Source organism: Polypterus senegalus, chromosome 8 (genome assembly GCF_016835505.1).
Source record: "Polypterus senegalus isolate Bchr_013 chromosome 8, ASM1683550v1, whole genome shotgun sequence".
Lineage (NCBI taxonomy): Eukaryota > Metazoa > Chordata > Cladistia > Polypteriformes > Polypteridae > Polypterus > Polypterus senegalus.
Window position 1 is genome coordinate 962895 of NC_053161.1, and position 27510 is coordinate 990404.

Below are 27510 nucleotides of genomic sequence, written 5' to 3' on the forward strand. Positions count from 1 at the left end.
TTCGTCACCTGGCGCTTGGAGCCCCCTGTCTTGTTCCCACGACTGCTGAGGCAGACAGTGTTTGTTATTAAACTTCTGATGAAGGCAGTCTCTGCATTTCTGTTGATCTGAATGTAAACGAATTGCTTGGACACCTTGGCGGCTGTAAAGTTGCATGGGCTCAGACAGGGATTTTGCCCCAAGCTATACGTGAAAGTTACGTGGAAGGCCAAGAATCGTATTGGGAACCAGTGTAGGACAAAAGGTGTCCACTCTACATAGGAAATACCTGGTAAAATCAGCGTTTTATATTTTTGTGTGATTTTAAAGCAGGTTAATTGTCAATGAAAGGCGTAGTATAAAACAGATAAATCAATTGGTTGTATGGAATGAAAACCTGATAGATTAAGTGAATTGCAGGAAATCGTTCATATCATCAGACTCAAGCTGCTATAAATATGATATTGTTAACCTATAGTTGTTAGAGCAATAGGAATCCACACCGTGACCGCACCCGTCATTGATAAAAAAAAGACACAAGATGGAGAGAGTATTCAATAATCACATAGGAGTACGAAAGTTATCCTTTCCATCAATATCAAAAATACTGAAATACTGGAGGAATTTGTGAACACAGTGGAAATGAACGCACAAATAGTATCAGGACTATTAAAAAAGGGAATTGTGAATGCGAAATGTGAATGGAGCCTAACGTGCTTGGACCGCGGTCGGGATGTCTCTTGCATGTGCTGGCACTCTCATCGAAATGTCCTGTAGAGCGGCTGGGACCGGATTTGGGAGGAACGTCAAGTCATCTTGGGGCACTGGCAAGGACACACACTTTTAGCGAGTCAGTTTATATATTCAGTATATTTAAGGTTGTATGTTTGAACAGTAGGTGGAATCGCAGAGATAACGATGACGCACTATATTTAAAGATTACTTCAATACTATACGAATGAATCAATAGCACCAAAGCACAATATGTATATGGTCTTTACTCAAACGTCTAGTAAACTAAATGCAAAATATGATAATAGATAGCTAGAACATGTTTTAAAAATAAAGTAAAACACTGCACTTGGTTTAATGTTCAAGTTCAACTTTATCACTTGTCATTTAACACTCAACGAACGGGTTTTGTTTAGGTCCTCTTTTGAATTAATAGCCAAATACTCTCAATAAGGATCTCGACATTTAAAGAATGTGTCATCCAATGGCCAGTATAGGACAACACACCCTGTGAGTGATCAAGACTTAAATCGCCGTGGGTGGGGGTGTCGTCAAATATCATCGCTCCGATCGTCTAGACCTCTAACTGAAAGAAACTATTCAGTATTGCCGAGTTAATCAGTCATCATGGCAAATAATTATATCTGTCAGTTAGCGGGAGAAGTGTTGTGGGGCGCATGCCATAAAAAGGGCGTACCCCACCTTGTCTCAACTTTTATTTAATATGCCATATGTGTGTTATTGGCTTAGATAGTTAAATGTATTGATGTCGATTTGTCCAGTCAGAAAATATATATATATGCCTTGAAACTTATACCATTAATTTGGTCCCATGGCGTCAGTCCGTAATTATTGGAATGTGCCCAGGCGACATACCAAATGGGGGGAGTATATTGGCAATGGGTGTGTTCAAAATTAATCAATGCGCTGTTTATAGAAGACCATATAGCGACCACTCTATAGGTGGTGAGTCAATAGTTTTAAACTTACGCATGTATCATTTTTTGTGAGCCTATATGCCTATAGCGTCTATGGACAGTGTTAATTACGAGTATCACTGCGTAACGTACATATCCGTCGGTCCAGCAATGACTTCGACGTGGAACTGAAGCGAACAGACCGGGCTTGTTATGCATTTTCATTTTTTCACCCCAGAACGTACAATTTAGGGCGACTGTGCTCAAGGCTGAATTGTGGTGTGAAGGGAATTCAGGGGAATTGTACTAAATTAGGTAAACATCACTCATTTAACTATCGGTCTTGCACTTATTTTGTATTTCTTTAAGGACATTGTATTGTGTGTATAGTTGGGTGTTGCCCTTGCATTTGGTATTTCAGTTTATTTATTTTTTTTATTTTATTTACTATATGTTGATGCAGGAGAAAGTAAATTTGTTCTATCTATCTATCTATCTATCTATCTATCTATCTATCTATCTATCTATCTATCTATCTATCTACTCTTAAAATAAGAGTGCCAAACTGGTACTTTAGAGCGATGCCATACGGGAACCACTTTTGGCGCTTAGTTTCGTAAGTTTTATAAATATTTATGAATAGATGATAACAGGTTTGTGAAATCCCATTAACCTCATGATTTTAAACTGATTCTTCTTAATAACATATGTTAATGTTTCCTTAATCTGTTAGTATCCTATAGCATACATTAAAGATGCCTGTTTTGTCCACATGTTTTTCAAAGCCGAAAGGACCAACTTTATATGCAAAGAACCTTTCTTAGAATTAAGTGGTTCTTTGTCATGAGGTGATTCTATGTAAAGTCACACAGCTCAGTCAAGTAACGTTAAAGAAACATCATTTTTAAGAGAGTAATTTCGCGTTGTGTGGTTGGTGCAATGGTTCTTACAGGTTCGGTATGTTGCTGTTAACAGTGTGATACCTCAGAGCCCCATTATGATTTACACACCCGCTTAAACCAGTTTAGTGTCACGGGGCCGGAGCCTATCCCGGCAGCACTGGGCGCAAGGCAGGAGCCATCTCTGGCTCAGAACAGTCACACTTCCACACTTCGGCCAATTCAGCATCGCAATTTTTTTAATCACGTTGGTTGCTCTGTGAATATGAAATCATGTTTTTGTTTTTGATATACGTATATATTAATTTATAATTGTATATATCTGTGCGTATGTATGTGATCACGCACACTTGGATGAGGTGAAGATATCGTTTACTGAACCTCTACTAAACACATAATCGGAATGTATGTTTTCAATGAACTTTTCCTCCCCTTTACTGACAGGATGGTCAGTTCAGCTCTCACTCTCTGTGTGCCGCAGGGGTCCATGTTTAAACAGACCCCAATCCCAGTCCATTTGCTGTTTTCCTAACACTCTGGTGGTCTTTGCTTGCGGGATAAGAGGTGGTACTTGTTCTTAACCTCTGTCCCTCCCCTGGTCTATTGTATGCCTTGAGAGAGAGAGAGAGAGAGAAGGAGAGGGTCGAGAGGGGGGTATTACTCTAATTGCTCAAGTGATCCTGCTGAAAGAATGAGAGGGCGCCGGATTTACTTGCGTCTCTTCTCTTTATTCTCCTCGTCTCTGTCATCCCTGCTCCTTGTACTGCCGCCTATTTTCAGTGCTTTTTAAGTATCCGGATTTTTTTTCTTTAACGCTCCCTCTCTTTCTCTGTTTCTGGTTCTCACACACACATCCAGCTTTACGTCTCAAAGGCTTTACTATTCAGATGGAGGGCATTTGTCAGACCAATCAAAGCTTGGAGATGGACACCCTGAAAGACTCTCGTGGGAAATAAGATCACTGGCAGAACTTGGAATAGCCCTGAAAGCACTAACGCGGAGAATGAGAATCTGTAGGCGCAAACATGACATTGGAACCCTCATTCTCAACTAAGCTTGAAGAAACCGCATTCATATGGGCACTTCTCTAAAACTTTTTCAACTATCACATGTAAAATACGCATTTTATTACTTAAAATATATGACTTTGGTTGTTGTTATTTTCAGAGGAGTACATTTACCTTAAAGTCTCTGGCGGCTATGGAAACCAAGAGGATGTGCAGACGGTTCACCATGGCTGGAGTTCACTTGATTTTGGCTATGTTGCTGATTTCTTGCACTTCCAAGTTCTCGGTGGAAGGAAATTCTTGGTGGTAAGTTCTTTCAATATATTCATATAAATAAGAAAGCACCCAACTGTTCTCAATTGAGTACACTGCATCCTGTCATAACTTTTTAGTGTAGAGAGACCAATTGAGCTGAATGATATACCGGTTTTTAAAGAAGAGCACAGTGTTAAGTATATTAATTATATAATCAACTGTAAATGTATTTTACGTTTTCATTCTTTTCAAACCACTGTTACTGTCCTGCACAGCAATCGTTTAGTTTGCGCTTCGCAACGCCACTATTATTTAATAATATCCCCAACCTTTTTATTGTAGTACAGCATCGCAAGGAGCTGAAGCCAATACTGCTAACACGTGAGGCATGGCAGGAACCGACCCCGGACGGGATGCACGCCATTACAGCACACACTCACTAAGTCACTCACTCAGTCGTACAGAGAAGTGTAGCAAGTACTTCTTTGGGATGTTTGAATAAAACCGGCGTGCAACGAGAAGGCACACGCATATACGGAGAGCACATGCAAACACCACAAGGACTGGGAGTTCCCATCCCGGGGGCTGTAAGGCACTGCATCATTATTCCACAATTATGATCATTGTCTTGAATACTAGTAGTATTAATCATTATAGTCGTTAGACGTTTTACATTCCTTGGAAATGAAAGTTAATTAAGATACGCTGTAAAGCTTTTGTAATAAAGGCAGAAAAAAGAGTCCGAGTTGTATCAATACATGTAAGCACATGGACGATTATTTGTTAGTGCTGTACCTTACTGTTGAAATATTGGTTATGACGTTCTAGATTAATGCAACTAAAATTGAAACTATTTTTACGCCACTCAATTCTAGCGTTCGTAAACCGTTAAGGGTTCAATTAAAGGGGTGTGGCAGATTTATAAATTATGGAACATTTACTTAAATGTCCATCAGCCAATATAAACACTGAAATCGTCTGAATACACTTAATACTGATTTATTTAAATTCACTTAGCTTTTGTAAGACGTGCGTGCTTGGAGTCTAAACGGCGTCCCGTCCAGGGTTGCATGTTGCCTTACTTTTACTGTTGGCACAGACACCAGTTATTTGCATACCGCCACTAAAATTAGTCAGCTAAAAAAACGATTGGCTTAAAAAAATCTATATCTACAGATATTCTATTAGATTTTTTCACGGCTGCCTTACTGAACATGCAGCCCTGATTGACGGGGAATTTTTGCGATTCTTCGTAATCTTACACTTTATGCATGATTAAATGTAACAGTTTTGGCTGTTCACTGGATTTTGTTAAAACGTTGTGTTTTAATCATCGTAAAAGCGCCCATTTAACGCTCCCATTTTCAATTGTTCTCGGTGTTCTGATTTCAACACTTTCACTGCATGATCCCGTCATCTTTCATTTAGCTCGTTACTTTTCCTCTATAATTTTTGCATTTTGTTTCAGGTCATTAGCCATGAATCCCATTCAGAGGCCAGAAATGTATATCATCGGAGCGCAGCCACTGTGCAGTCAGCTTACAGGGCTTTCCCAGGGCCAGAGGAAGCTGTGCCAGCTGTACCAGGACCACATGGTCTACATCGGCGAAGGAGCGAAGATGGGAATCAAAGAGTGCCAATTTCAATTCAGACAGAGGCGGTGGAACTGCAGCACTGTGGATAACACGTCTGTGTTTGGCAGGATCATGCAAACAGGTAACTTGTTAGTGTTCTGTTTAGTGATATCAGATCTTCATAAAAGCTCTAATTATGAATGCAGTTAACAAGTAAACACGATCGCGTGTGTATTTTGAGTTTATATGAATTTATCTTGAGCACGGCTATTATTTTATGTGCCTATATCATTTACTTAAACTTCACTAGGGGTACATATACCTCGAGGTTTAGGGTTGTATTCAGATTTGGTCCTAATTGTGACCATATTGGTCTCATATGACTCACCACAAGGGTCTGAAGGCTTAAGTAGTAGCAGAGCACGATTCAATGGACGAATACATACATTATTCATAACACATTGACGCGCCCCAGCAGCACTGGCGAGTGCATTGTTTCTGAACTTTTAAGAGATACGGAAACGTTTAGCTCGTTGTAAGTTGCTTTCTCCAGAAATGAAAGATACTGACTTTACAGCAGCTTGTTTGAAGTATAAGAAATTAAAGGTACTGTTTAGACAGGCGTCAATTGTTTTTAATAAAAGCAGTGCCTTGAAGCGTTTGTAGAATATTGTCTGTAGTAGTAGGGTGTTTGATTACATCTTGCCCGAAGAAGGGGCCTGAGTTGCCTCGAAAGCTTGCATAGTGCAATCTTTTTAGTTAGCCAGTAAAATGTGTCATTTCACTAGAATATAATCTGAAGAGACCCATTGTAAGCTATAGCCCAGCGAGTGTTAGTTTTGAGAAGTTAGCAACATATTTAAAAACTTGTTTCGGGGGAACACACCTTAGGTTGTGTTTTATGATTATATGCGGTCTTCTGGAGTGCCTGCACACGTTCAGCCAACGCTGAAGGCTTTGAATCCTCAAACGACTGCTTAAAGCTGTCACACTGTGATCAATGAATGGCCCTGCAGAAAGCGGATATTGCTGCGTGATGCCCGTGTAGTTGGCCGATTCAGTTCGTTCTATAATCATATACAGTATGTATATATTTCTATATACATACGATACATAGGCCTATACAGTATATATATATATATATATATATATATATATATATATATATATATGTATGTATGTATATATGTATATATATCATATTTTTACTCTGTGCAGATTCTGATACATACTTATCAATTGTCGCAAGTCTCCGGCAATTTTTACATAAAACATGAATACTTATGGAGAGATATCCAGAAATAATTGATTCTGGATGCATCAAACTGGTAAATTAGTCTATGTTAATCCACATTTATGTTAGTACTATAAAATACAAGGAAATAAATAAATACATGCACACTTTAATAAAAGGGATGACACTCGACGTTTTGACTGCTCAGGATTCATCAAGTGTGACCATACATTTCTGTTTCTAACCTCATTTAACGCGGAATGAAGCTTTACTAATTTTTCCATAACGTATACAGGATCTGTGTTTTCTATGTGCATGTACGGGTGAATTCGAATACGTTTCATTTATTTACATCTACATTTACTTGTATATAAAGCGGACATAATTCTGATCATATGCTGCATTTTAAAAGCCTCTCTGATCATCATCCACAAAGTACATGAGGTCCCATTATACAGCAGTTGGGTGTGATTTCCGCTTTGTATACTAAGGTGTAAGGTAACCTTTTCTTTGCGCCAGATTACACACGGCAAATCAACCCCCATTCTTCCTTTGCCACGCAGTGCAAAAGAGAGTTATTTGCAGTCAATTGCCTGGTTTATATTGAGGTGCTAGTTCGGCATTGTCCATTACCTCTTTTGAAATGCATTTATCTGATGGCAAGGAGCCGAGAAATCCGGGGGATTTTGTTTTGAAGTCTCCGACTCGAGGCTCATAAAACGAAATTCTTCCATTGGAAAAGGGCGTTTTGCCCTGCCCCATTTCCCGAAAAGCAGCCGAAGCACGTTTCTGTTTATTTCACTTGTCATGGTGTAATTTACTACGGATAATTACATGACTCGAGTGTCTTCGTCCACGTTTGGGGGAAAAAAGTAAATCGCTTATTCGAATAATTAATATCTGTATTAGGGTTTAGAGAAACCGTATCGTCAGTCCAATTACAAATCGGAGGACTGTGGTGAAATGTAAAATATCTGTCTTCATATACTGTATTATGTCTTTTTTGATTGTCAGTATGCCGTTTTCAACATCGTGGGGTTAACAACTCTTTACCTGTCATCCAACTCTGAGGAGAGTACTCATCGAATCTCTCGTCTGCCTCCTTCCGAGAACCTGAACATTATTTTCATTCATTCATCCACGTCGTCTTAAAATATCTTTTAATTTCTATGTTAAGAGTTTAAATGAAAACGAACATTATTATTTATTTTCGAATTCAAAGTGAGGATATTTAGGTCACTTCCCGATTCCAAATATGCAGGAATCGAACGGCGGTCTCATGCAGTCTGCCAACGATGCAAGCAAAAGCCTCCCAGTCACAAAACCCGCCCCGTCCACAGACCACGCCCCTTTCTCCACCCAGAACGCTTTCTGCGCCGTCTGTTTAAACGGATCTTGTATGCGTCTATGCATTGCCCGAATGCCATATGCAATCCAGATGCACACTGGACAGATAAACACGATGTGTGTTATTATAAACTTCTGTGGCTCGCTTGGCCGTCGCGTCTGGAATGTGTGACGGTTTTTATCCGTATTTAATAGCGCCTTCTGTTTCCCAGTGGCAGGTGAGGCTATTCTCTTCTAGTTCCATTCATGATGTGCATTTTTTTGTCTTCAGTCTGCACATCTTTGTCAGTTTATTATTATATACACTTGGCCAATGTGCTTTATTTTTCGCCAGGCACTAAATACTTTGGATTGCACATTTTTTTTAAAACCATGTGCTTGCCTTTCTGTATCTTCCATGTCTTTTTACAAATGGACTTTTTCTTTATTTAGAATCTGTCACAGTGAAACCACTTCACACAAACAAAATTTATGATGTTGGGATTTTAAGTCAGTCAGATATGTTAACTGACTTGCTCAGATTTGCAGTGTGTCAATGCAACCTTAAGATGAGAGACATTAATTCTTCAGATCTATTAATTCAATAAATAAAATAGACTGAATTTTTCATAGATGTGTGGTTGATTGTTCTCTTCTCCATCCATCCATATTTAGAACTTGCTTTGTTCCATTAACATTGGTCCTTCCCATCCAGTGCCCTAATGGGATTTTCTGAATCCCAGACATGCATTATATCATCCAGAGAAGTTTCAGCTCAAGGCTTTTGTATAGTAATACTGTGTACTTATTTTTGAGAGATTTTCCTACATTTTCCAAAACATAAATACTTGAATCAACTGCCTTCTAACTATCTAAACATACTGTCTGTATACTTTAGCAAAATACTGTTGCCATTGTTTTTTACTTCACAAAGCCCAGTCAGTGTTTAGAAGGCCCAGGTATACTTTATGGTAGGGTCAAATTTTGCATTTGATCCATTAGTTAATTTATCCATTCATCCATCTGACACATCCCACCATCACCAGTCAAAATATATCTTCACTGTGTTAAATACAGAGAGAATCTTGATTTATTGCTAAGCTATTTTTCACTTGTCCGTTTTGTTAATTCCATTTGCCCATTACAGAAACATGAGGAGCTGGAGTTTATCTCAGTACAGTTGGGGACAAGGCAGGAGACATCTCAATATAGGACTGCAATCTACTGCAGGGCACTCGGACTCATTCCGAGGCAGGTTATGGCTAGAATGGGAATTAATATAGCAATATAAGAGGCCTGACACAGCAAGTGAAGCTATTTAGTCCATCAAGCTTATTTGGGCATCCAAAAACTAACTTGTCCCAGTATCTTTACAGGGTTTATCCTTGGCATTTATGCCCCCACTTCACAGGTTTAGTCATACAAAGCCAATGCTACTTATATACATGCACACAGGCATTGGAGTTTGTGTTTGTCCTAGGAGGGGGATAAAGGACTAATTCAAAGTACGTAAAACAGATCTACTGAGCCTGACTAAACACAATAATTTATCTCTGACATACTACCATGAATTCTGACTTTTATTGGGAGCAACCAAATGGCCATTAGGTGTCTAAGCAAAGGGTTTTTGTAACCTTTCCCATGACTGAAACTCATCAGATTTGTATTCCTTGTTAGGTCTGGTCTAGTGAAATTCCCTGGTGACAAGCCACTCTTGACCCTTCCTGTTACTGATGCCACCTTGGCTGTCTGAAGGGATTCAAATGTACTTAAACAACTCATTTGGGAATTGACAACTGCACTCTGGTAGTCAGAAGGCTGTTATCACGAGGAATGTGACACCAAGATACCACAACATTGGAAAGGCTGGTGAATGCGTGTTTGATCACATGTTTGGTGCATGCAGAAGGAAATCCTAACAAAGGAGATGCACAAGATTAGCAAGAAAACCAAATTGAATCTCAATGTCAATCAATCCTGTCCTTGTCAATGCCTCAAAGACAAAATAACATAATTTTGCTTTGAATATTTTGCTACATTTAAAAAATGTATATTCACAACAATCCACAAATTTTAAAAACAATATTAGTGGCCAGTTCAGAACATCTGACATACTGATCTGCTACTGTAATCTGCTTTAGGTCATACAGAAGCAGGTAAGCTGCATCCCTGCTCTTCTAGCTTTCCTCCAGAAGGCATAGACAGTCCACTGCTAGCTAGTTTCTCATCTTACACTATGCTCTACAATAAACAGTATGCTTTTATTCAGTTCAAACCCTAATGGGTTCTTCAAATGGCCTCCATGTGGGCATTGTGCCATCAGAAGCTTGTACCATAAGCTAATTTCTCTTAAAAATGCATCAAAAGGGTTATGGTTGCCCAAAGTCCACATAGTCCTATGCTCTTTGTAAGGCTATATGACAGACTAAAAAAAATGGACATCCTCTGTCCAGGGCATCTAATTAAACTATTTTGATACCTTAAAACTGGTTAAGTCATCATTTATTCATATAAATCAGAGAGATAGTGATAGATAGAGTATGGAAATACAGTAAGTTACTTAGCCTGCAATGGGCTGTAACTTTCTGAAAATTGTTTATGGTGCCTTGTTAATTTGTGTCAGTGCTACAGGAATGAATATACAGTACAATAAATAGATAGTTTATGATGTTAAAGGGTATCAGAGAAAGTAGACAGGAGTATGGGTGTTGTTTTCCTAAACTGTTCTTATCAGCAGCAGTAAGAAATTCATTAACAGCTTCATCTAAGCGAGATTCTGAGTTATATGGAGAGCTTAACATAAATCACAGAGAATCATTATCAATTTCATGTCTCACTGCTGACAATGTCTACTGTCCTACCGATGTTTACAGTTTTCAGACAACAGCAATTGTCTCAGTGTCACCTGTGTCCACTTAACCTTAATTGCACTTGCATTTAAGCAGTCTCTGAAATCTTTTTCAATGTTCTCTTATTCCTTAACCTTCTCAAGTCCCTGGTAATCTCTTGATGTTTGCTTTCTTCTGTTTTTTAGCCTTTTTCTTTTGCACCTTGACTTTGACTTTACTTGGTCCCTTTGAGTGTGCTTTGGGAGATTCAGTCATTAAAATTTCACCTATTTTGACCATGTTCGTAGGCTTATGGACAATAATACTTTTACCATCTATCTGCAACTTTTTGCCGTAAGTCCTGCAGCACTGAATTTATGTTTAAATAAATTCCAATGTTGTCAATTGGGGAACATTATTCAACCACCTGAGATTCTCCTCTGTGTCACCTTTGATATATGGAGAAGCTGAGAGTGAAGCTGAGAAACTACAATCGATTCATGCAGTTGAGACAGACGATTAATTAAAGAGCCCTGGAATGGGATCTATCAAACTCCCAAATTCAAATCAGACTTTTGTGAATGGTTCCAGTAGTTTTTACACAGATGGATCATTACCAGACTGACGGGAAGGGATTTTGATATCAGCTAAGAAAAAGGCACAGAAAAGAAAACATCGGTGAAGCAAATTGTTAGACTAATTCATATGACAGACATCATTGGAAATACCTTGAGAGCATGGTAAGCATATGCCTCACTAAATCACACATTGCTCATTCTGTCTGTGTCCTTATTTACCAGAAATTAAATTTGCTAAAATGTTCTAATTCCTGTCCTGTTAAGCAGACAAATGTTTTTTTTTTTCAATTTACAACACAAAGTCTCAAATACAGATTTTAATTCTGACTGGGTGGCTTTGTTGTTAGTGAGTCCTGTCGTAAAGTGGCTTGTACGTCCAATAACGAGAAACCAGTCTGACATGCTCTGCAGTCTCTCTTTCCCTCTGTGTATATATATATATATATATATATATATATATATATATATATATATATATATATATATATATATATATATATATATATATATATATATATATATATACTGTATAGAGAGAGAGAGAATAAAAAAGACAAGATAAACAGAAGAAGAGATGGGGAACCACAGATGTTCCATTTAACATCCAGGGTTATTTGTAAAGAAAAATTTAAAGCAAGATTCTTTATGTATCATCAGAATGACATTAAGTTTGGTCTCAGTAATGTAAAGAGATCCTGATGACCAGAAGTGACTTCAAGGTTCCTCTGGATTGGGCTCCTCCATTCTAATGCAAATGGAAATCAGGTTAGTGGTAGTGTTACATCCATAGCTTGCGTATTTGATAATAGAAATATATAGAGTATATATATGTGGAATCCCATTGTAATGAAACTGGCGTAACCATAAAAATATTTTGTTATTTCATAAATTTCTTTATAACGAATATGGGGTAAACAGTATTGTGACCGGGGCTGCTGGCAATTTCCCATGTCTGACAGCAGTGGCGTAAGGACAGCTCCATAGCTGCTGTTCTGCATCTGGTACAAAGTAAACCAAGGGCAAAGTAATTGGTTGTCCACTGCCGGACCAGGGTTACCATGTACTGTGCTTGTCGTTCAATATTTAACATTTATGTAATGTATGTACTGTGGTGGGCTAGCATCGAGTCCATATTTGATTCTGATATTTGTAGTTTATTCATTTGCAATGGAAAGCTTTCTACAACAAAGTACTGAAATAAAAAGGTTAAAAAATGGATGTGGAATTATAAAACAAATAACCAGGAAAAGTAAGGCAGAATAGATGAAATGCAGAAAAGTTTGTAGAAAAGTCTTTTTAAATACAGTATAAAAGAAGCCTTCCATCCACCCATCCACTGAACCTGTTTGATCTGGTGTTAAGGTTACTAAAAATGGGTTGGAGCCCATCCCAAGAGTAGAAATGAACAAATCCTGACGCAAGTCCATTGCTGGACACACTTAACACATGCACATCCTTAATGACTCAAATCTGGTAAAATTATTTAAAGGTACACAAGGCATAATTGGATGCCAGTTGTTAATCTAATTCTTTAAGGGAGATATGGGTACACCAATGGAAGCTGAATCACTTTAAAATTTCTCCCACATCTTTCATCCACACTACCCTGGTATTTTTTACCCCCGAAATAGAGACCATTGAAAACTCTATCCAGAGTTGTATACTTCTGAAAGTTGCAACGTGAACAGTTGAAAATGTAGACTTATGAAAACACAAACTCTTATTTCCCTCTGATTTGTTTGTGCTTATTACATAGCCCTTCCCTGATTGGACCCTGCTCATTACAATATCTCATTCCCTGATTAGTCACCCTTATGGAAGAAAAAACATATTCCAACATAGCGAACACAGAAGAATTGCTTTCCATGGCACTTGTTATGTTGCTCACCTATATACTTCTAAAATGGATTTTGCACAGTTTGAATGTCACATACATGAACAATGAATGAAGAAAAGGCAAATAATTTACTGGTTGTGACAGTTTTACAATAAATTCCCTGACTAGCGGCATCATCGTCCATTCAAGGACATTTCCACCAATGTGCGCATTGCCAGGGTAGGCGAATGTCTATGTCATATATGTTTTCAGACATTTTTGTGTGTGACAGAGATTTTTTCATAAATGATATTAAAACACGATTGTGTTTGGAGATATTTTTTTTTAAAACAATTTTAAATGAATAACTACTAGTATGGATGTAGACTTGGGCACTTTCATGTTTAAATATGACATTGCTTTAGAAACACTGAAAAAGAACTTATGATCTGCATTTAAGAAAAGGCCAGCCTTTATCAAAACAGTTTTATGTATGAAATGTGGCCTGTTTTAAACGTACAATACAAATAGTGATGACTTTTGTGCAAGGAAATGCAGAGCCTAATATCATACATGACACAACCAAAATTAAAAAGGGTTTATTAACATAATGGCTACTCTGTAGGCAGGTATAGCTGTAAAGCAACCTTACCTTATGCTGCCCTTGTGTCATTTTCCTTTTTGATGACATTTTGCTCTTATTACTGATATGAGCAGAGTCGTCTCCTTTTGTACAAACAGCTTTCTCTTGTAATTTTTATTATACTTGGTTGTCTGAAGTGAATCTTAGTTTAAAGATTGGGCAGAAGCTGGAGTTTTGTGCGATGTCTGCTTTTCTTGGGCCTGACCATCCACAGATGCTTTTGCTTAGCTCACTAGATGTGTAAGGAAGGGATGTCATAAAATATCTAAAGAAGTAGATTTACATCTATCTGGCAAATGCAATGTATATACAGTCACTCGTTTTTCTTTCTTCATTTACCTTATTGAGTGTTGAAAATATGCAGGGAGTGACAAGGGCAAAACAGCAAACTGTAGTCTTTATATTCAAATGTATGTTGTTTTCAATTTCATCCTCTTTATTGAATTCCATGGTATAAACTAAATAAATTTGTCATAACTCTAGATGTGTGTGTAAGTATTTAGAAATAACTTTGAAGAAACTGTCCATGATTTGCTAGTCGGTTACACTCAATCCATGCTGCCTGCTGCATGTGTCCTGTGATCTGTAAGCCCTGCCTCTTTTAGTTTTGGTTACAATTGACTATTGTGCACCTTTGTGATATTTTACTTATTAGGAAGTGCAGACTTATGGGGTTTAGTTAAAAAAATGCAGATTTCCCAGATTAGCGAACCTACTTCCACATCCTTGAAATGTGCTTAAAAGAATGATGGTAATCTGTGTGTCTAGGTGTGCTTTGAATATGTCAGACAAATTGTAGAACTGACTTCAGGCCCTAGGTTCTATGAGACAAGAGCCACAGCCACTTCATGTTCAAGCCTATTCTATGTGGTGCTTTTAAAATGTTAATAAGTTTAGAAATAAAAGTGTCACATTTGTCACCACTGACACCAACTGAATCCATTTTTTCATAACTTTACTGCTTTCTACCAGCACGCAGTTGTCTAACATATGAACTGTATCTCTGGACAGGCAAACTTTTAAGCACATTGAATAGTCATGCTAAGTGGATGGTCAATCTGTGAAAACTTTACACCTAAAGACATTTTTCAAGACACTTGTCAAATCCTGTAAAGATGGAAAAGGGTAACATCACTCCACTTCCTAATAAGATGAATGTTCGTGCCCACTTTATATGTGGAATTGGCATGTTCTCTTTTTCCTGTACTCATAGGATTATTGTTAAAGTAATGAGTTTTTGTCCTGTGTCTAAAATGCACATACTGTAAGCTGGTTGTACACCCAGAACTAGCCTAGTTTGTGACCATGTGTTAATATTCTGAAAATGAACTGACATTCCATTTAGGGTTGGTTTCTGCCTTGGCTGATATTGGTGAGATAGTATCCAGCATCTTGCAACCCTATTAAAGAAAGCAGATTCAAAAATGCAAATAAGTATGGATGGATATTATCAAGGATAACACTGACTTTCTATATCCTGTTATGTTTAGAAATTGCATCATCCATTTTGTACAAAGTCTCAGGATTCTTGTCTTCTTCACATTAATCTTCATTTCATATGTTTATGTCCTTCCATACTGAAGATCAACTACCATGGCTTAGTCATCACAAAACTGAACTATTATTGTTGTAAAAATAATCAACATATGAGATGTCAAAGTTTTGGAATCTACCAGTAGAGTCCTGTAGGACTTAATGAACTAAAGATGGCAGATGTTCATAGATTCATTGGTTCATTATTGTGACATATATAGAGTACAGTGATTGTATGTGGTAATCTACATCTAACATGTCCCCACTCTCTGGTGCCATGATCAGTGAGTATTATTACCTTACCTCTAAAACTTCTGGACTCCTTACCTGAAACAGTAAGTTTACCTCAAAGTTAGAATAGCAAACACAGTTTATTCTACTGCACAAACTAGGCTGAAAATAGAAGAGAAAATAAATTCAGCAAATAAGTTTACAAACCTGTTTGATTTGGTGGCTTTTTATTTATCTTGTGGAAAAATATCAAATAGAAAGTCAGACTGGTAAGGAGAAATCAAAGAATGGTTCACAACTGAAGTGAATGAGTATGGAGTGCTCCTCTCCTCTCTTTGCAAGTGGTCTAACAAATAATGCTATCTTTCTAGTGCCATGCAGTTTTATAGTGGAAGAACTGGAAGGGTGGGTCCTGGAGGTGGAGTCAGTGTTCATCTTATTTGATTTCTTTAGGTCTGAGAACTAAAGGGAAGATGAGTAAGCTAGTGTGCCCCACCAAGTCCCTTCTCTCAGTGTCCCATTGAGATTCTCCCCCTAAGGAGAGGATTTAGCCCGTGTAATTGATGCTTTCTAATAAACTTGTTTTTCTGAACATGCAAGGTGAACAGCAGAACTTACTTAGGTTTTCAAAACACCCTTGATACAGCTTAGACAAAAAAGATTATCTCAAAGCTTACAACCATCAGCATTAGTAGCAGCTTACAAAAGTAATTAGCAAGTAGGAAAGTGAGAGTGCAGATAAGAGGATCAGGCTGGACCTGAGGTGAGTTCTTCTGGAAATGGCCTCTGCTTTAATACAGCTTTAAAGATAACAAAAGGGGAAAAAAATAATTCAACAACAAAAAATGCAAAGAAAATTAGGAACACAAAATTTTTATCAGTTGAGCCATCAACTGATCAATTTAGAGATAGTCAATACTAAGGAGGCAGCAAAAAGAGTTTTCAGTATTGTAGGCCATCTTTAAAACTTGGATAACTCCTGATATATAATGGAGACAAGTAAAAAGTGCTGCATATAGGTAAATGGAACATTAAATAAAAGCTAATACAATGTAATGCCAACTAACAAAAAGGAAACTGGTAAGAGTTTAGGAATTTTATGTTCACGTGGGACTTCCATCATTTAGGCATCAGGCAGAGCAGTTAATATTAGGCTGTGCTTTAATAATAGCTGACAAGGTGCTTGGACAAGCAAGACCACCTTTAGAGTACTATTAACAGCTCTGGTCCTTATGAACAACTATGAGCATCCCTGGAATAAAGGGGATGTTCAACCCTGACAGGCTAAATCATTGTTTTTTAAGTTATGGGTCACAGACATGTTTGTCCAAGTGTGAATTCTGTGTCGACTGATATAGTGCCTTCCCATTTATTGCAGTATTGTGCTATGCGAGAGGTAGCCTAGAAACAGTGCTGTTGCTGCATCACAGAAAGCCTTCATTTCTGTTGTACGAAAATAAATACTATTCCCCATGGCATCAACCTGTGAAACTATCAAACTGAAAGCAAATACACATATAAGAAAGAGGAATAAGAGGAAGAAACAAATGACCATGGTGATAGTTTGAAATGTTGGAATAAAAATAAAGGGTGCCGCATGAGTGTGTGATGATTTTCAAGGGATTTGTGGGGGTGAGTCAGCATGATGTGGGTATATATACTGTAGTACCGTGGCAGTGTTTTATGCTAAATGCACTTTTATTGGTTATTTACAACTGGTCAGTGCCCCATCACATGTCTGTTGAGGCAATCTTATTTGATGTTATGAGGCCAACTTATGTTTGTTATGGTGTACATTGAATCTACAATATACTTGTAATGAAAGTGCAAAGACTTTAAGTTTAATGTGCCTCAACAAGGACAAATTCCTCCTCTTAATGCTATCTAAAAGTGGTTTGACAAATTTATATCTACTGAGAGTGTGAAAGATATTATATGTTTGTTAAACCATTTACCTTTTTAAAAATCAGAAAATATCCAAACGGTGACATGGGCTGTAAAGCAGAGCCATCGACAATCTCACAAAGAAATTTGATACTAGCGTTAGAAATTTTAGACTAGAATGTTTGCCAAATTATTCATCAATGTTTGTCCTCTCACATATATAAAATACAAATACAATAGAATAATTTAGCTACATGACTAAATCTTTTGTACTCAATTTATTGAATTATTACATAAAAAACATTCAGAAGAATACATTGTCAATGTTGGAGCTCATCTGGAAAATGTTATTTAAAAAAAAAAAATGATTTAAGACAAGACAATTAAATGGCATTGATTAAAAATTTCTGACTGCTTTATTTCTTAACTGGTACCATTAATTAAGAGACCAAGATTAGTGACTATTCATACCGTTCTTTCAAAAAGAATCACACCCTAGCTCTGCAAAAGTCATAAAGAAGAATGGATTACACTAAGCATTTAAACTGGCAGTGACTTCCCTCAGGAACAATTGTTTTGAATGATTGTTTTATTAGCAAGTTGCTTGCTTTCCCCTTTTATCTTTTAGTAAATTTCATGTGAGAAATATGAAGGAAAGGAAACAAAAATGTTTCCTGTTTTTTATTATATGGTCATCGTTTCTTGTCTCTGTGTGAATCTGCTGCCATTATGGTAATAATCCCCTTCTTGGCTCCCATGATGCTGATATTCTTGTTTGGGTTATATGAATTAGAAACCCTGTGCTTAGGGAATAAAATGATCTCAAACAAAGATGGCTACAAGGAGGACCTAAAACACGCCTTCAAAATGTTCAAAAGCATCAATAAAGTTGACCCAACAGAAATTCTTTCCACTAGGTAGTAAATCACACATTCAAACACATTGATGAAAATAAAAGATGAATGCATTCAAGGGAGAAACAGGTAAGAACTTTTTTCAAACATTGAATCCTGAGAATCTGGCGCAAACTGCTGATCCATGTAATTGAAGTGGAGGACATGGGTGCATTTATTAAAGGTGTGGATATGACATTTGGACAATATAGCCATCAGCTAATCAGGCAATCTTGGTCTCTTCTCGTTTGTAAAATCTGTTATATTCTTATTTTTCTTTGTATTTCAACTTCCTTTTGATATTTCCAGTTACCTTAACCTTTCTCATTCTATAATTAGAAGTGATTATGAAGAATCAAGCATTCTAGTCTCACATATTTTTCAGTTTATGGGTGGCATGTCAAACTGCAGCTGATAGGATACATTGCATGTGATGCCAAGAAGAAAAATTCCAGGATTGATTCCAGGATTTCCGAAGGTATTTGAACAGCTAAGTAGCTCTTTTAGGTTAGATTTCCTGCTTGATATACATTTTTTTAAAGCGTCTGTGGGGTTGTCTAGGATTTGTAATTCCCAAGCTATGAGGGTCACCAGAAGGAGCTGCACAGAGGCTACTTTCATAAAGTTCTTGATGACCTCGTAGCTTATCTTCACTGCACAAGTGTGCCCCCAGCAAGTACTCGCAGGTCAGATTTTAAAAGGAACTCCGGCTCATTATATGGGTGAGCTTGGAATTGACAGGAACATGAAATAAGGGTTCATCTAAGAAAGAGGAAGAGAAAGATGAAGTATAATGAAATCAAGCTTTTAGAAATAAGGCTGGAGGAAGTAGTTCATTGGGGCATGGAAGGACCTATTGATAATGTGAGGAAGAGTACTATATGTTTATAGTCAGGTTCAAAGTGGCTTAGTCTTTGTTGTTTTGTATTGCATTCCTTCACATATACCTCTGTTTCATAAACCTAATTTTTATTTTTGCTCTTATGAGAATGGGGGTATACTACTGTGGAACACCGTGTTTAGTCACATAGCCATCAGTCTTTCCAGGCGACTCCTCTTTTGCTCTGTTTATGTGACCGTCTGTTTTTTATAATACATCTAGCTTCATGTTGAACTGTACTCCTTTACCTTACAAATTATCCACATTACACCTGTTGTCTAACCTTAAAATGAATCTAAACAAAAGTGATGAATACAGAAAGGAAATTAAAGTGAACAGAAGATGATATAAAAAAGCAAGAATAGCACAAAGAGATTAAATGTGCCAATAGATTAAAGAATATCTACTTTGTAATCATCTGAGAAGGGTTAATTTTTTAGCATGGATTTTAATGTTGTGGCAAAAAGAATGAACATCAAACAAACAAACAAACAAGAAAGGGCTCTGGAAAGTCAGGCACCACAAAACTAAGTGAGCATTTACAGAGGGACTTGGACAGCATACAGGCTTGAGCAAATTTGTGGCAGATGAAATTTAATGGCTGTAAATGTAAAACATTACAAATAGGAAGTAAAAATGATAGGTTTGAAGACGCAATGGGATGTCTGAAAATCAAACGTACACCTTATGAGAAAGATTTAAGAGTCATAGTGGACTCTATCAGGATTATCAGGTACCACTGTTTAGAAGATATTGACAGAATGTCAGGTTATGAAACATGGTGTGTCAAGTATAAGTCAAAGATTTTATGATGAAGTTTTATAACACACTGGTGAGTCCTCATTTGGAGTACTGTGTGCAGTTTTGATCTCCCGCTATAAAAAAACGACAAGGCAGTGCTAGAAAAAGTCTAGAAAACAGCAACTATGCTGATTCCAGTATTGCAGGGTATAAATTATGAAGAAAGATTGAAGGAGTTGGACCTTTTCAGTTTAAGCAAATTGAGATTAAGTAGTGACATGACTGAAGTGTTTAAAATTGTCAAAGGAATTAGAACATTGGATCAGGACTGTTACTTTAAAATTAGTTTAAGAAGTACACAGGGACACGGTTGGAAACTTGGGTAAATTTTGTACAAACATGAAGGATTTTTTCATCACACTATGATCCACAGACATATGGAACAAGTTACCAGGTAGTGTAATAGATAGTAGGATTTCAGGGACCTTCACAACTCGACTTGATGTTATTTGGGAGGAATTAAGTGGATAGAACTGGTGAGCTTTGTTGGGCTAAATGGCCTGTTCTCATCCAGATCGTTCTAATGTTTGTTGTCTACAAAATGTAATGTGTAGATATAGTAGTGTTTTGTTCAGTTGCTGGAACCATCTGATAACCTTGCCCTTTTTTGAGTTAACTGAAAGTTGAAGTCCTTGAAGGTCATTTAATTTGTTGTGTTTAGGACTGTAAATTATTACCAGCATTAGGTGCATCTCTGTTTACTGATTTACAAGTTTAGCATTCGTCATTACTTTAGATTACAGTAAAAGTCATCTGAGGGGAACATAATAAAGTCGGAGTGGTCTGGCAGGATTTGCTGAAGTGCTCCTATGTCAGTTAGCTTTCTGCTCAGTTTTAGCACCTTTCACAGAGAGTTGTAGATAACATGGAAAGATCAATGCTAAACTTCATTTTGAGATGAGGCTCAGTTTTAAGTGTGTTTGGAGCTTGTATGTTCTCTCCTTATCACATGTCTCCAGCTTGCTACCACAGCCCATTGCCAGGTTTTCGTGTTTGTCAACAATCCTGTAATACTCCTATGTGAATAGTGATAGGCTGCATTTGTGTGCACCATACATTTGACTGACATTCCTTCCAATGTGGATTTCTGCCTCATATTAGCGGTTGTTTGCAAGACTCTAAACAGATATGTGTGAGTGTGCCATGTTTTTTCCAGGTTTGAGTCCTGCCTTAGGGCTAGTACTGTTGCAATTGATTGTGATTCTCTTCATTCCTGCATAGACAGATGGAAATGAACCAGCCTGGCTTTGTTCTACCTAAAGAAGTGGCATTATAAGAGGGTCATATAAATCAGTTGTTGCGCAAAACCTTTCTTTGGGAATTTGCAAACAATCTTCTGCTATAGTTTTTGTCACATATTTGAAAACTGCTTATATATTTCCTAAAGAAACATAAAATATGCAGGAAAACAACGGCACTATCTGCTTTTGGGTTGTAATTGGTTGTCTCCATTGCTAAGATCCATATGCTATCCAGATGAGTCCAGACTTTAGTTATAAGATGCTTCAAAATCAGTCTTCTAGTGAGGAGACGAAAAGATGGTGAATGATGGTTCATGCCAGTTAGATTTTCAGGGTAGTTTTCTGTCTATTTACTGAACCCAGTTAATTCAACCTTAGGGAAGCATAGGTGTCAAGTGTGTCCTGTAAACAAAATGGGTTAAGGTTTTAAACGATACAGCCTTAAACAGACAAAGACAAGATCAGGATTTTCGTGGTTTAAAGTCCCTATGATTAGCCACTAGGCCACACTGCCTGTCAGATATTAAATCAGAACATATAACGTCATTTGCTAAGTCTGTGCTTTATCCATATGTTTTATCATGGCAGAAGTCAGATCCATCACACAATGTGTGTCAATCAGCCACCCAAAGCTGCAGCATAGCCACTTGCCAAAGGCAGTTTTCTTAATTCTAAAATAAGAAATGTACATTTTCTATTTTATTTTGTTTTTGCCTATTGTTTTTTCTATAGATATCATCTTCAGGTCATAGTTGGGTAATTTTATACTCAATGAATCTATGAGTCATTGGGAGGGACCTTTAGAGTGAAGAATACACAAGCTGTTCACTTCAGTGCACAGTCAGCATAACCAGAGCCATTGGTAGGCTAAGGATAAATGGGATGTCCACACTGGAGCAGTGCATGTTGGGACACAGACTTTGTGTTGCCAGTGCTCCCAGTGTTGGCTGTTTAGTGGCTGAGACTCTTTTTTAATGACTAAATGGTGTGACCATATATTTATTGACTCTTGTTCTGTTTGTGAGCAAAACAATGGCAGAATGTTTGCCTCACAATGTCTGGGAGACTAGCTTCAATTCCTAGCCCAATTTCTCACAGTGTCAGCCTTTTTCTGGGTACATTGGTAAGGTGCTAAGTTAATCAATCACTTTAAATTAGCTTGGCATGAGAGAGAGTCGATGGGTAGATGTTCTGTGTGGGACTGATTCCTGCTTTGCATCTGGTACTTCTGGTTTTGAGTCTCAATTGGATAGCTGGGACTAAGGAGCCATTTCTTCTCTGCAGACTGTAATATTCAGCTAATAACTAATCAAAAAGATAATTATGATAGGGGAGACTTGTGGAATCCAATCAGAACAAAATATGGCCTCACAGTTAATGTTAAGGTGAATTTTGAATTTACATAAGGAGTTTATTCTTCTGATGTAGGGTTACCTTAAGTTCATATTTGGAGTTGGTTCTCAGTTAGTAGTTGGTGTGATCTACAAAGGTTATCCTGGCCTGGTAGTTTGATAGTAAAGAATCAATCTTCCTCATCACAAAGGCCAATCCTATGATTTGCTCATCAAACTATACATCCATCCGTCCTTTTCCTGGTCCCTCTTTTTGCAATATAGGTTTGTGGTGGGTCAAGTGTTGTGCATGAATTGATGCTGAATGGGATGTCATTCGATTGAAAAGCACACTCGTGCAAACACACTCACAAAGTCACAGATTACTCATCAAGTTATTTAGTAAGATTTTGGAGGTAGCCCACAGATGAAACAGAGATGCTATGTCTTTAGGCTGTGAGAGGGGAAGACTCCCAAAGAAAACCTACACAACTACAGGGAGGACATATAAAACCCTGAAAAATGGAATTCAATTGGGGCCCACCTACTGTGAGTCGCCACTTCTACTCACTGAGCCACTGCTCTACATGTCATCAGTAAAATGTACATATAAAGACATCTCAGATATTGATTGAACAGTGCAGGTACATACACTTGATGAGTGAAATACTTTTACACAGGGATGCAATGGATGAAAGAGTTCAATAAATATATTTCAATGCCAAGACAACAACGGGTGAGTTTATTTATTCACCTGCATTACATTCCCCCTTAGCCTCCTGTTTTCTACCGTGCACTAATGTGGTTTTCTCAGCTGTTATTGTGCATGTCTGCTCTTTCACACAGGCATTAGTCTTTTTTACATTTGGTTAACCTGTTTCAATGTTTTTTCTATGCTTCTTACAGTATAACATCATTAGTGTACAGGGAGAAAAGCAATGAGGTTTATAGGTGGAATTCAGTTGGGAAGCAGCTTCTGATCCGACTGCATTTCATTCTGACCTTAGACTTCGTGCTGACTGGATTTTTGGACTTGGGAATACAAAAGACCGTTTAATCTGTCTAGCTTGCCTGGTTAGCTACTAGCTAATTGGTTCAATACTGATCTTGGCAACGCCAGCAGTTTCACACCAGACTCTTTGGGGAGTTTAGGATAAGAGTTCATTCCAGCAGCCAAGGTAAGAAGAGAATGTGTGAAAAGCAATTGCTAAACCCACCTCATCACCCTGTGTGGGCCTTACATTCAAAGGATATAAATGTTCTCCTGGCTAATGGAATTTATCTTCTCCCTGAAAAGAATTTACCATTGTGATGATCAGTTGTAAAGCAAAGTAAAGTTGCCTGCGACATTATCATAAGCTGTATGAATATGAATATGTAACCATGGCCAAAAAGTCCAAAGCTACTGCCTGTCTGCCTGTAATACTTACGAATGGTGTTTACATACAGGCTAAAAAGAACTGATAAAAATATGTGGTATCAAACAGTCACTACTACAGTGAGCTTAGATAACCATCTGTCTGTTTTTGAATTTGCTCCATTCAGAGGAGCAGCTCATCCTGGCAACAGTGGGTACAAAGCAGGAACTAACTCTGGATAAGATCCCAGTCCAATGCAGAATGCCCTCACCCACATTAATTCAATTTAGATTTGACAGTGTGTTTGGGATTTGGGACAAAGGACAAAGTATCTGGAGAATGATGTACACAGATATGAGGAGAATGTCTAAACTCCATACAGAAGGGACCAGACTGTGATTTGGATGTGTGGTGGCAACATTAGCAACTGCACACTGAACACCACTTTTCCTAATTTCTATGTATTTTTGTTTCAAGTGATGAGTGAGGGTTTTTGCCAAATTGTGCCTTGTGATGGACTGTTGCCCCATCCAGGTTTGACTTCTGCCCCACTGCAACCCTGTGTTGGAATAAGCAAGTTCAGAAAATGAATGAATGAACGGTTCCCTGGGTACTCAGGTTTTTCTCTCTTGTGTTCAGTTAAGTGACATCTCTAAGAAGACTCAGTGTAAGTGAATTTTGGGTATGTGCCCGTCTGTGGTTTGCAGTGGACTAGAAGCATGTCGAAGGATGGCTTCATTCTTGCACCTGTGCTGCTGGTATAAACTCTGGACCCCATTGCCCTTAAGTGGACAAACAAATTGTAATTAGATAAATGATAAGATTAGATAAGGATTAGATAAGGATGAGCAGGTGATGTGCTTTGTGACCTGAGGGCAAACTGCAAATCTCCAGTGCTCCCAAGTTGCTATTCTTTAGTTTTATATTAAAAGATGCAACTGTTTATGTTCAACAAAAGTACTTTAAAATTTGAAGAAACCCTTTTCCCTTAATTAATTTCAGCTTATTTTCATATGAGCAGCATGGTATTGCAGTATATAGTGCTTTTACCTCACAGATCCAGCAATTATCCAGCAATCTCTTAATTGGCCAGGTATGGATGTGTATTTGACTGAACCTTGTTCTTGACTGGTTCACCAAAGCTCTGTCCTAATCTGCCAGGATAGGCCCAAAACATGACCCTGAAGTAGACTTAGTGGGTTTAAGAATGTTATGTTATTTTCCTATGTGTGGAACAATGTTAAGCAATATAAAATTCCTGCCAGAGTGAAGTTTGCATGTTCTCCCCATGTTAGAACTTTTTTTTTCTCTAGAGACAGCCGATTTTCTCTCACATCTTAAAAATGTGCATGTTAATTTGAGTAATGAACTTAAATTGGCCACTATCAGAAAAAGTGCCTCCTCCAGATGTGGCTTCTTTATTGCACCAATGGCCAGGCCCGCACCTAGTGGGGGGACAACCATGACACTTGTTAGGGGCCCGAGCTAGATAGGGGCCCGTCCTTTTTCAAGTTTTAAAATATACGCACATATTTGAAACACAAAAGGGGCCCGAACTCTGTCAGCTGCCTGGGGCCCAGAATTTCCTAGGTGCGGGCCTGCCATGGCTACTGAGATTTGTTTCAGTTCTCTCTTCTGTTTTAAATGTAAGCATTTAATGGACAGATTATATATAAGTAGTAATTTCAGAGCCCTGTCAAGAGCCAATTCCTACTGTGTGCCCAGTGCTGCCAGATAAAACAGCATACACCAAAGACATACCAATATAGATATTAAGACGAATAAAACAATAGATACATTTGCAGACATTTTTTAAAAAGATTCCTAAAGCTCTTTAGGGTAGAGGTATGATGAAATGATGTCTATATTAAAATGTCACCAGCTGGCAATGGAGGAAAGACAGGTGAAATTCCTGTTTGTCCAGAGTAGTCCACTGTTTATTTACATCTATCTGCTCATCCATTTCACTTAACCCACTTATTCAATGTAGAGTTAAAGGGGGCAGATTTTCTCAGCCCTGAATGCTTTTCTGTAGTAGGCAGATGTTTGTCAAGACAATGCTTTTTGTGAAAGAACGTGACCATTCAAGTTAATATCTCGTGACATCAGATTCTACTAAATCTGTGAAATCTGCAAATATATAAAAAAAGTAGAGTATTGAAAAAGTCATTAAGAACAGTTCAAAAGCAGGATAATTTCAACAGGAAGTTCTATGTGTAACATTTAGTAAACTGCTTGATTCACTGTTATTAAGGTGGTGCCATTTATTTTTTTTAATTTTGCAGGCAGTAGAGAAACTGCTTTCACCTACGCAATCAGTGCAGCCGGTGTGGTGAACGCTATCAGCCGTGCTTGCAGGGAAGGTGAGCTGGCCACCTGCGGTTGTAGCCGGGAACCCCGACCAGAAGGCCTACACCGAGACTGGCTTTGGGGAGGCTGTGGAGACAATGTCAACTATGGCTATCGTTTTGCAAAGGAGTTTGTCGATGCCCGTGAAAGAGAGAAAAATTTTCCAAAAGGCTCAGAGGAACATGCCCGCACCCTTATGAACCTGCAGAACAATGAAGCTGGGCGAAAGGTGAGGTTACTCTTTTTTATTTTCCTTTTTCATTTGAATTTTTTTTCTTGGGAGCTGCCAGATGTGGCAGTACCACGCCACATTTGTAATTCCTTTATTTTGCTGGTCTCAACTCCCTTTCATACAGTATATTGGCTTATCAGTATGTCTAGTGATTTAGTTTCATTTCATCAGGCAAGTTCAGTTGGCAGATTTAGTGTGATTATCAAGATGTCTTCAAGTCCTAAGCTGTCTTGGCCATCATCCTGGTGTGAGAGTGCCTAACTTTGTTGGTAGACTGCCAACCAAGCTGGAATCCAAACACTTTTCCTGTGTTGCTTGACTCAATGGGTTCATAAAGAGGAAAACATTTGTCAGTCAAAACTGAACAGTGTGAATTCTTAAATTCTGGATATAGACAGACATTGGTTTATTGTTCATCCCGTAGCTTTGATTCCATTTCACTAGATACCACCTACACATGGGGATGAGAAAGTACTGAAAATGAGTTTAGAGGAACTGGTCCTCATAATAGAAGAAACAATTTTGTTCATATCAATGGCAGGCACACAATTTGGTTCAATTCTTCCATAGGTTTCAGGCAAGGCTGAGTCCTATCATCATTACTGTTCAACATCATCATCAACTGGCTGATTGGTAAGTTCGAAGATTGCAGACATCTGTGGAATTGAGCTAAACACCCTCATGCTTTGAGACCTTGAATACACTGGTGATAGTATTCTTCTAGGAGAATTTGGTGAATTGCTAGTGTAATGGCTTAGCCAGTCAGTTATGATTCAGTTCTTGTCAGCCTGGCTATAAATTCATGTATAATAAATATCAGGTCATAAACCTTAAGAAGCCTCCTACGCCATTTTATATGTAACTTTGTATTAAGCTACTGAGTTGAGAGATCAAAGAGGCAATCTTCATATATTTGAGTAGTAGCATGAATAGTGATGGCAGATGCACGAGTGACATCAATGCTTACTTTGGGGCAGCTGACACAGTTT

At 38.0% G+C, this 27510-nt stretch overlaps 1 protein-coding gene across 8 annotated transcripts in view; it reads left to right on the forward strand.

Moving 5' to 3' along the window:
- Nucleotides 1–27510, forward strand: part of wnt5b (wingless-type MMTV integration site family, member 5b) — a 353134-nt gene that overhangs the window by 280500 nt on the left and 45124 nt on the right. For all 8 annotated transcript variants that reach the window (XM_039760581.1, XM_039760577.1, XM_039760582.1 and 5 more), the window contains 3 exons: nt 3695–3840; nt 5258–5505; nt 26226–26518. In XM_039760581.1, coding sequence (XP_039616515.1) covers nt 3728–3840; nt 5258–5505; nt 26226–26518 — 654 coding nt within the window. In that variant the 5' untranslated portion in view covers nt 3695–3727. The remainder of the gene's footprint in view (nt 1–3694; nt 3841–5257; nt 5506–26225; nt 26519–27510) is intronic.